Raw genomic sequence first — 10959 nt, forward strand, 5'->3', positions numbered from 1 at the left:
TCCTCTCTTCTCGTAGGTGGTCTCATTTCACTATTCGTTTCTCCCCTCTTTACAGGCCACAACAATCTCTCTCATCTTCGACGATATCCTCTCATCCTAGCCAAGCTGCCTTTGTTGCGTCAAGCCCCATCTCTTCCACCCCCTCACCTCCCCCTCGGGCAAATCTTTTGAATGGCATCATAATCAAAGTGTTAATCTTTTGAATAGCAAATCATCAACTTATTCCCTCGAGCGAAACCCTAGCTTTGCCAATATTTTGGACTACCAAGATGAAGGTCATGGATATGTGAGTTCAAAGTCATTACTTTGAGTTCACATTGTTGATTTTATTTTGTTTGAAGTTGCAGTTTGTTTGAGTTAAAAGCTTGGAGTTCCGAGATTGAAGTTACTTTCTCGAGTTTAAACTTGCAATTCCCGAGTCCAATTTTCTTATATATATTGAGCTGAAAGTCGAACACATTGAGTTGAAAGTTAAACATATTTATGCAATGTTCTGGTTTAATTGAGTATCAAACTAGCCGTGAATCAAATTACTGAGCTTTAGTCATACCAAGCCGGCGCTCTTGGGACGAATCACGCTCATAAATAATTCACAAAGGGAAAGGGGGGAATATTTGTGGCAAGTGAAGGGGAGACATGCAAGCTTCCTTAGGCCTTCCACAGTGGTGGAGTGATGCCTTAAAAATACTTTTGTCTACGTAGATTAGTTAGCACTGAGCAATCCAATTTGTAGCGTGTGGCATCAGTCTGGGTTCCACCAAGAAAAAGACAGTGTGTCCTCTTTGTCTCTCGCTTCTCTCTCCGCTCTGCTTTGCCTTGCAAAACAATGATTATTTAATGAATTGGAACTGGGGCAAAAAGTTGCATCGCTCCAGAATTTCTGAGCTCTGGCGTCACTCCAAGCATACATTGTGGAGGGCCTTACGGACTTGAGTGGAAGAGGCCCACCTATCAAGTCAACCAATATGCATAACATGAATTAAAAAAAATTACATTATTCCCTGAAACTAAAAAATTATATGATCCCTTGATACTTTTTGAACACATTGTATTCCAATCTATGAATTATCGTACAAGGAAATATATCCATAGCTGCTTGTACATCCAGGGTTGGTCTGAGATTTTGATGGCCTCAAGTGAAACTAAAAAAGGACCCATTGAATTGGAATATCAAAACATTAATTAATATATACATTATAAAAATAATATTCAATGTATTAAAAAATATTTTTATAAACACTTATAGTATACTTGTCAATGATCATACTACAAGCAAACCCTTCATTTCTATACTCGTTAAAGTAATTCATTATACTTTCAATTTGCTACAAGGTAGAATCAATACACATGGATAATGATTACAACTTTTTGCTCATAGAATTTACAACAAATAAAATGTCATACCAAATAATCATACCAAGTATAAACTCAATACTGACAAGCACATCAAATAATTTTTTCATCACTCTTTGCTATGAATTTAGTACCACAAGCTTGATATAATTTAGACAAATATGACCTTATCTAAGGATTTTGATATCCAATTACTTTTAACACTTTTGATTCGACTCTTCCAACCATTATTCCCTAATACCTTAATATATGCTGTCAATCAATGACTTACAACTTATCATAAAAGTGCAAATTTTAACAATTAGGCCAAGTATCTGACGGACCTCCTGACTAGGTAACTCTAAAAATATGAAAGTAACAGGTTCGTGCGTAAAGAGTTAAGATGAATTGCTTAATTGCTTGCATCTGGGACCTTCTGTTTGGCTGTTTGCTCTTTAACAAGAAGACAATAGCATGTTCATACGTCACGTGGTGTGTGAGATGAGAATTTTCTTAGACCATACTCAACCATAACTCTCATTTTGTTCTTTTTTTATTTCTCTTTTCATTCTCTTCCCGATTCTCCTCTCCGTTCCTTTCCAGATTCCATTCCCTATTCTCATTCACTTTATTTTCTATCATTTTCGGCAGCTTCACTTCAAAGAGATTTGAGAAATAAAAGTAAAAAAAATCTCATCCTATAAGAAATGAACTTGAAAATTCTTTCGTAACAAAAATAGTAAAAAAAATCGTTAAAACGCTGAAAAAAACAAAAAATATTTTTATGAAGAGATTCTAGATCTTAATGAAAATAAGTTGGATGGTCTTACCTTGAGTCCTTGACTTGACAGCACTGAGAGGCGATCTTGGATTCCCGGGCTCCCGGCAGTCGGCAGATTGGCAGAGCGGTCAGCGGCGCTGCGGCTTGCTGCCTGCGGCGGTAGCCAAGACGGCCAGACGAAGAGACACGAGACTGGCAGACACGTGCGGCGTGCTAACCTGCTGGCTGCTGCGAAGTTCGAAGCTGGAAGGCCAAACCGCCGAACCATATACTGAGGGCTGATGCATGACATAGGGGCCGTGGGTTTTGGGGGCCCAGGCGGCCGCCCCGCTTGCTATAGCCAATCATGCAGCCAGCCTAGCGGCACGGAAGCTGCCGGACCACGCTGACTAGACTTGAGCGCGTGAGGGCTACGAAGCGTAGCCTGTACCGCACGGAAGTGGCCATCCGCCACCGGCGAAACCCGACCATCAAACCACACCGGTCGGTCAGGCCCACACAACAAGCGAAGCGGATAGAGGAAAACGAAGTGAGGCAAAAAAAAAAAAAAAAAAAAGGAAGACGCGGCCGCAAGGCAAGGCAGGCAGGCCACGACGCCGCACGCCCACGCGAACCCCGCCGCGCGCCGGCATTTCCTCTGCCGCTACTCCTCCTCCTCCTCCTCCTCCGCCTCGCCTCCTCTGCAGACTAGGGGCTAGGGGGTCAGGGCCTCAACCTCCTTGGTTTAATTGAGTATCAACCTCAACCTCCTTGCCGCCTCTGCAGACTAGCTGTTGCCGCGAGCATGGCCGCTGGATTCGTCACGCCGCCGCCGCCGTTGGCCGGCGCGCAGGGCGGGCTCCGTGGCCGCGGCGTCCTCCAACGGCGTCTCGCCGCCTCGCCCATGTGAGCACTTCCTTCGGTTCCTTTTCTGTTTGCTGTTGATTCACTATCTGCCTGCAGTTGTTAGTGGAACCTCATAATTTTGATCGCTGAATGCAATGAAGCAATTGAAGGAAGGGATAATGCTGTCTGAATAAGGAAGAAAGGAATCGGGAGAATTTAAGGGCGTTATTGAGTAGTGATCAGTTAGATTGCATTACTGGTTTGTTGGGCCAATTCTCGTAATGTAAGTTTAACCCAAAAGAAAAACATGAAAAATGCTGCCCTCTGTAATTCTAAAAAAGGAAAAAAAAGTCAATAAAATGCTGCGCTCTGTGGTTCTAAAAATAGGAAAGAGGATAGATATGCTGCCAAACTTTGATAAGATCTTGTGTGTTTAGAATATACAGAATTTCGTTAGTTGGCTTTTGGTGATGCTTATGACTTGAAATTGGAAGGAAATACTCGCCATTAGGGCTATAAATGAATTCATTTGGTTCCATTGAAGTAATCTTTTCAGTGTAGCATATTTTTCTTTTTCTTTGCAGGCATAGAGCTAGAGATGGGAACAATTTAGTGTTACATGTTGTTTCTTATTTTCACGCACAATAACTTCATCTTTCCCAGGAAAGATGAATCTGTGGTTTCTACTAATGGCGGAAAGGAGGAAACGGTCACTGATAGCCTCAATGTTGCTAGAGGAGTGTCGCACCCTGGGCTTTCATCAAGCTTATCCAATCAGGCATCAGTGGTCCCAACACCTTTGCTTCCTGCTGAACCATCTGATCTCCGTTTCAATCGTCTTCGACCCTCAATCGATGAAAGTGATTGCAATCACAAAAGATTTTTCGGCTGCTATGTTGCTCGTGAGGCTATAATCGACGAGGAATACTGGGTATTGCTCTTGTTACCTGTACAAGATATTAGACATTGGTTCTGGACTTCTAGTTAATACTATTAGGAATATAGAGTCCTTATATGTTACGTATATGTTAGGTTAATAGAGTCCTTATCCTGTACTCCTCATGTACTCTCTATATATTGCTCCCAAGGGCTACTATTGAATACAACTTGCTATTCCTAACAAATACATGAGATTCTATCCACATGTATTTTCTTTCTTCTGAATACCCACATGTATTTTCTGATGGGCCGATTGGCAACTATTATATGCTAAATTGCTAACGGTAGTGTCTTCTAGCTGTCTTTTGTCCGCATACTAATTTTGGCTCGGAACATGAAATTCGGTAACATTTAATGTGTACCATTAGTGTCACCTTTTAGGGAGTGGTATAAATTATAATTTACTCTACACCTATGCCTTACAAGTTACATCCCTCCTTACTTTTGATAGATTGCTGCATGGTTGAGAGCAGAATATCACTATAAAGACCAGTCAGGCGATCGGTTAGTGTTTTACTTAAAAGAAATGTTGTGCAGCCTTATTTGTTGTTTGTACTGATATCTATTTACTGTTAGCTTTGTCCTTTCAGCTAACATTTCTATATCATTATTTGTTTTACTGCAGCTATGTCGAAAGTTTTAAGAGAGAATTTGCAGCACAGGTGCATGTTCCTTCTAAATAGTAAAATATTAAGAAATTACCATGGCCGCTGTTAAAAGAGCTTTCTTTAGACAGTGTGCTAAAGTGTTTTCATTAATTTGCCACCTGATCATTCAATGGTTTCTGTTCTGGTTCACATATATCAGAGTCGATCATCTCATTGCAGGAATTTCATGCGTTAAAGAAGCGATGCAGCAAGCAGCACGGAGAGAAATATATCTGTTTTGTTGTGGTATGAGATAGAAGTTCTGTGTCATTCGTTCATCAAATTTGTTACTAGATATTGGATCCAGCATGTTTAGTTCATAAAATATGTCCGAGGGAATCAAGAAGAGCCAAACTGGTTATCTAACAGCTGACTAATGAAAGCTTCATAGTTGCCGTTCTTGTTGAGATCTGGTTGCTAACTGTTTCAGTTTACATTGTTAAACTTTTGTAAAGCTGTTTTACTGATATTTTCCTCATATGTTTAGTTCATAAAATATGTCTGTTTAGGAACTAAGCATAATTCAGTTGGTTGAGGATGTGGATGTATGCCTAGACCACCTAGATTCGAGTCCTCTTCGGTGTAAATTTGGGGGTCTATTTCTTCTTATTTATAATGCTACCTAGTTCCTCCTAGGTTGGTCGTTTTTTTTAATAAAATATGTCCGAGGGAATCAAGAAGAGCCAAACTGGCTATCTAACAGCTGACTAATGAAAGCTTCATAGTTGCTGTTCTTGTTGAGATCTGGTTGCTAACTGTTTCAGTTTACAATGTCAAACTCTTGTAAAGCTGTTTTACTGATATTTTCCTCATATTTTCAGACCTGAAAATCTCACTGTCTTATGGTTAATATTGCAGGTAAAGAACGATGACCTTAGGCGAACTGTCCTGAATAGCGTTGTTGGTACCTTAGATGTATGTATTAGGCATCCTCTACATGGGGAGAAATTTCCTACGGTAGGGTATAATAGCATCTTTTCTTTATATTATTTCTGTTGTTGTCTTTATAAGTTACATTTGAAAGTTTTTCACAGGAGCCTGGAAAGTTGTCTCTTCACTGTAGAATCTATCAGCCAGATCAGCCAAAATTTGGATACTTAACAAATTTATGTGTTGCTAAATATGCAAGGCGTCAAGGGATTGCCAGCAACATGTTGTTATTGGCCATAGATGCTGCAAGACTCAATGGTAAAGCAATGAGCTATTCTGGAATAGTAAATGCTGCAAATCCCTGATGATAATACTTCAGCCACTGATAGCTTTTCTCTTATTATAGGTGCTGAAAATATTTATATTCATGTGCATAAGGATAACTTACCAGCTTGGAAGCTCTATGATAAGATAGGATTCAAGGTATATATCTTGTTTCACTATAATCCTGGAAATTTTCATTTAGTTACAGATGTCTAAATCGAAGTATATGTCTGTTTGTAGATGGTTGAGTTGGATGGTGCTCTCCATTCATCAGATCTGTGTTTGCTTTCCTTCACTTCATAGGACTAGAATAGTTGATACAGGCCATGCTCCCCAGGTCCCATCTCGCTGTGCAGGTGAAGTTCCACCGGTCCCCGCGATTCAGAAAAGTAGGAGGGTGTCAAGGAACACCTTTACCATCTTGTACATGATTAAAAGTTTGTAACTTTCGTGTTGACTAGATGTCTAGATGGGTGCAGTTCTGGTGCCCCAGAGTGCCGTGGCATCTGAATACTTAATAAGCTCCTTTCATTGTATAGTTTTTTTTTTAAGCCTGCTAATGTTTCTTGGCTCTGCAGTGAAGTATATACATATTGGTACTGAGTATTGTAGCTGTGTAGTTGTTGCTCATACAATTATCGAGTCACTGATGAACAGATGAAAATGACTTGAATGTTGATCATCATATGTCACGATAACCAAGTGATAGAAACAGAATATTGGTCTGCTGTCAGTCTACTGGAACTGTGGTAGTGCCGAGTCCTTAGGCTGGTAAAATCACCAAAATCACAATGAATCAGCGATCTGCAGAAGGCGATTCGTGTTGACTAGACGTCTAGATGGGTGACAAATCGACCGTCCTCGAAGGTTCCACGCATACGGGCCAACCGATGTAATACGTGTGATTTTTACACGGAATTGGGCCCTTTACTTCTGAGGGTTTCTTGTGATCCATTGGATTTTAAATAGATGGATAAGATTTGATGGTACAGAGATATTATAAACAGTAAATCTAAACTTGACAAATTACTGTGTGCCTGACTTCACAGGGGATCCGGATCCTTCTACACGGACGAGCTGCTCAGTTATCTCCGGCTCGAACCCAAACCGACTAGACCCGCACCCGCGACGAGACGAGAGGGCGCGTCGCCGGCGGTGGCCCAACCTAACCATGTCGGCGCGCGACCGCGAGACGGTCGAGGCGCTCGTGCGCTTCGCCGCCTCACTGGACGGGGCGGTGCTCGGCCTCGGAACGGCGGCCGTCGCCGTCGCGTCGTGGGTCAAGTACCTCGCGGCCTCCAAGGAGCTGCGGCTCGTTGCCTCCGCGACGACGGCCGCCATCGCTGACCTCCGCTCCGTCCTCCCAGGCGACGGCGGCGATTCACAGATGGTAGCTGTGCGGGGCTTCGTGCGCCCCGGCCCCCGGGGCAGGATCCTCGTGCCTTCCGGCTCCAGGGAGCCCTGCGTCGTCACCAAGCACACCCAGATGGTGAGTCGCCCCCGCTTGCGCTGGAGATTCATCTCTTATGTCCCTCGGCCCTCGCTCAAAGTTAGGGTTTTGTGCTACGCCACTAGGATGCTTCTGTACTGATAATTTTTGGTCTTAAAGAAATCCTCCTCAAGGATTACTTCGCAAAAAAAAAAAAACTCAAGGATTGGGTGCTTAATGATGGCTCTCGTAGCAATGAGATAATATGCCGTTGTTTAAGATTCGGATTAGGCAGTAGCTATAAGCCGTTTTGGCCATTGTAGCCGTCGTGATGCTTTGTTTAGTTTGATTTGCTGATGCGCTGGTTAGGTAGAAGTCTCAAATTGCTTCACAAATCTTAACACAGAGAGCTTCCGTTCTTAACCCTATCCTATTAGCTTTGATTACTTTTAGCTGTAGTTTCCAGGAGTTGTAAGCTAAATAGCTCGGAGTTCCGCTATTCCCTTTTGCAGGATTGGGTACTACTTTGGCAAATTATATGCTAATTTGCTGGTTTCCAGACTGGTTACTCCCGTTTGTTCAAATTTCCAATGTTTGAGAATTGTTATGAAAGCTTTGAGAATACTGATTCTTAATGTTTTTTTTTAATTTCTGAGGTTTGAATATTGTTCTGAAAGCTTTGAGAATACTTAGTTTTTCCCCTCCTCGGTTCTTTTTAACATGCAGTTTTTACCTGTTATTCTTTCCCTATATATATATTTCTAACCGGTATGTGATCTCGTACTTATGTAGTGCTTGTTCACGGAATGGAGAGGCATCTTTGGATGGACCTTTGATCTGCATGCTCTCCTTTTTAGATCATGGAAAGAGCAAATCATAACATCTTTTAGATATGTAAGCCATCTATACTCATACACTGTTATTATTTGGATCATTTTTACCTCAATTTTGAGAACGCTCTCTTTTCGCAAGGTTCCGTTCGTTCTTGCCAGTTCCGAGTCCGGAAACTCGACTTGGATGGTACATGTCAATTTAGATAAGGCGGATCAACCATTACCTCTTACAACTGTGTATCATAAACTTATCCCGGTTGAGACATCTCCTTACACATTATTTCAAACTATCATTGGCAATGGCTATCCAGTAAGTTCTCTTGATTGCTGCATTATGAACACATATTTCTCTGTGCAATACTCAGCTCTGGGATATATCTCTTGAGGTATTTAATTGTTTGTTCTGTAGATTGCATTATTGGATGAAGAAAAAATACTTCCTATTGGTAAGGAAATTACAGCTATAGGACTATGTCGAACAAATGATGAAAGTGTTGAGATCAGCTCATGCCCAGAGATTCCCTTTTTCTTGTAAGAATACTATTTGACCATATGTTTGTCTATTCTTTCTTTCTTACTTATGCCAGAAGTGTATATGTCTAAGAAATTCCTCGTGAATAAGGGAAGGAGGACATTCACAATAAGGTATTCTCTTGGTGCAGTTCCAAGTTTTTTAATGCTTTGCCTTTACTCAGATCTGAGCTGACCAAGGATGAGATGCAAGCTGAGCTGGCTTCGCGTGCTAGAACACTCTTTTGGGCTGGTATTATTTTTGGAACCTTGTCGGTTTGCTTACTGTGCCATGCCATTTACAGGTAGCTGTCCTGAACTCGTGGCGTAAACTATTGTACTTAAATACTCTGAAAATTCTTGTGTTGATCTATCAAATGTGTCGTTTCCTCTATCGCTAAAGATTTGACTGATACTTGATTAGTTCTACAGATAATTTATAACTAGGTACTTCATGTTAGCTCATTTTGGATCCTTTTGAGCAGCCGTATTTTGCATCATATGTGTTGACAATTTGAAGTTTGTAACGATGCAGGGGCTGGAAGAGAATCAAACTGCGGAGGGAGGCTAGGCAAGCACAACAGTTATTTGAGGAGGCTGAAGACGCTATTCAAGAAGATGACTCTAGCGATGAAGATGAAATAGGAGACGGGCAACTGTGTGTTGTGTGCTTAAGGAAGAGAAGGAGGGCAGCTTTTATTCCTTGTGGGCATCTTGTCTGCTGTTGCAAGTGCGCATTAAGAATGGAACGTGAGGCTGAACCATTGTGCCCTATGTGTCGGCAAGACATCAGATACATGATTAGGATTTATGACTCTTGAGGTACTTGGAAGATTGACTTCAGCATTTTGAAGAGGATGATTCGTTATGTTTATCTCGCTCCTTTTTTTCTGATATTATATCATGATGTATTATTGGGACTAAATCACTGAAGAAAATCATTAACTATTTTTTTGCCTGGTTGCTTCGGTTGAGGATAGAATTAGTTTTGGACATGAGAACAAAATTTTGACAGAACTCCGCATTAGTCTTTACCTAGATGGAGGGACAACATGTAGACATGTGGACTAAATTTTGTTTCCTTCAACTGGCAGAAATTGCTAGCAACTATATATAATAATTAAATTAAATTAAATTTAACTGAGCTTGTAATCATCTTGGAAGGTGTGTTTGGTGCGGTGATTGTTCAATGCACAATGACAGCTCTACAGATGAAACACAGATTTCCATCCATTTTGAGATCTCAGTAGCATCTGAAATATTGGAATTAGGAGCTAACTCGTCTGATCTTATTATTGCAGGTTCTTGCTGATATGATCCCTGACGCTGGCAGGTCCACTTCCTAGATGTCCCTGCAGACCTGAGGAGCACAATTCTTCATCCTCCTGGGTGTGCACCCCCTTTTCCTAGTCCAGACTCTAGACTAGTAGCTAACTATGGTACCTTGGATTTGTGAATATGATGTGTTAACCCTCCCAAATTATGCTCTTGGTCGACTGTAGCGTAGCTGAACTCATGGACTAGCGCTCTGACATTGCACATATGCCTGCTCATTCTGTAAACATGGTCTTTTGGGGGTAAGCTGCAGTCTTAAAGATTAAGATATTTTGTGCTGGGCCGATCTTCACTTCCTGGTGCTATGAATGGGATAGTTTTAAAATGGTATCGTCTACAGCGTTAAAAAAGGGGACCGTCTTTATATAATTATGCAGTTCATCCTGGATGGATGCAATGCTGCCTGCTTGCTTCGCATGGTGGCGCAGAAGCAGGGAGTACTTATAGGTGTGTTTGATTGTTCAAATGGCGTTTTATAGAACTATATCATATAAATAGGTTGAGTGGAATTATATTTATTGAAAAGAAGAGTATTTGATTAATTGCATCTAATTAGATATGTTGAACTTATTTTTTGTTTGGCTGATTAAATTTAAGATCATAGGAGTGAATGTAAAAGTTGAGATTGGGATTGGTTACTGAAGATAATTTTGTGATACTGATAAGTAAATTCGTTTGTATGAACGGATGCAGAGCTAGCTAGGATGAGGAGTGAAATTCAAATTGAGTTTACTCGGTTAGGATAAGATTGTATATTTGTATCCGTTCATACTGACAGTAACATTAGATATAGACAATTAAATATTTTTTAAAAAAAATTATACGTATCTATTAAGCTAGGATAGAAAAAATTCAAGCAACCAAACACAATGGTGAGCCACGGTAGCCTGTCATCGAGAACCTGCAACACTCCCTTAAGCCACCACCTTCGCAGATATACCCGACGGCTCTAGCTACGGTCATGTCTAATGGCATATTGGTTGATGTAAATTCTTCTTTTTCGCAAAAAAAAACTTCTAAAACTGTAGCAATCTGCGGTCGGAAATCAGCTATATTGTTTTTAAGTTCAGTTTGAAAATTTTCATCTGAAATACGAAGCTCCCTACTAAAATTTCTGAACGTTGAACATAAGTG

At 40.9% G+C, this 10959-nt stretch overlaps 2 protein-coding genes across 3 annotated transcripts; both read left to right on the plus strand.

The window, feature by feature from the left end:
- The first annotated feature begins 2508 nt into the window (after positions 1-2508).
- On the plus strand, positions 2509-6324 carry LOC133911719 (GCN5-related N-acetyltransferase 6, chloroplastic-like). Of its 2 annotated transcripts, none has more exons than XM_062354090.1 (9): positions 2509-2998; positions 3523-3869; positions 4329-4381; positions 4503-4539; positions 4705-4770; positions 5383-5481; positions 5559-5712; positions 5801-5877; positions 5959-6324. In XM_062354090.1, the coding sequence occupies exons 2-9, from the start codon at positions 3558-3560 to the stop codon at positions 6019-6021; spliced, it is 861 nt and encodes a 286-aa protein (XP_062210074.1). In that variant the 5' UTR covers positions 2509-2998; positions 3523-3557; the 3' UTR covers positions 6022-6324. The 2 variants fall into 2 exon arrangements, with proteins under 2 accessions (XP_062210074.1, XP_062210073.1); XM_062354089.1 differs by having other exon boundaries at positions 2517-2998; positions 3602-3869.
- A 471-nt stretch (positions 6325-6795) lies between these two features.
- Positions 6796-10103, plus strand: LOC133911718 (E3 ubiquitin-protein ligase SPL2-like). Its single transcript, XM_062354088.1, has 7 exons — positions 6796-7207; positions 7940-8041; positions 8120-8290; positions 8390-8511; positions 8676-8795; positions 9026-9312; positions 9792-10103. Exons 1-6 carry the CDS (start codon positions 6890-6892, stop codon positions 9309-9311), a joined length of 1119 nt encoding a protein of 372 aa, XP_062210072.1. The 5' UTR covers positions 6796-6889; the 3' UTR covers position 9312; positions 9792-10103.
- Positions 10104-10959: the final 856 nt, after the last annotated feature.

This window comes from Phragmites australis, chromosome 3, assembly GCF_958298935.1.
Source record: "Phragmites australis chromosome 3, lpPhrAust1.1, whole genome shotgun sequence".
Taxonomy (NCBI): Eukaryota; Viridiplantae; Streptophyta; class Magnoliopsida; order Poales; family Poaceae; genus Phragmites; species Phragmites australis.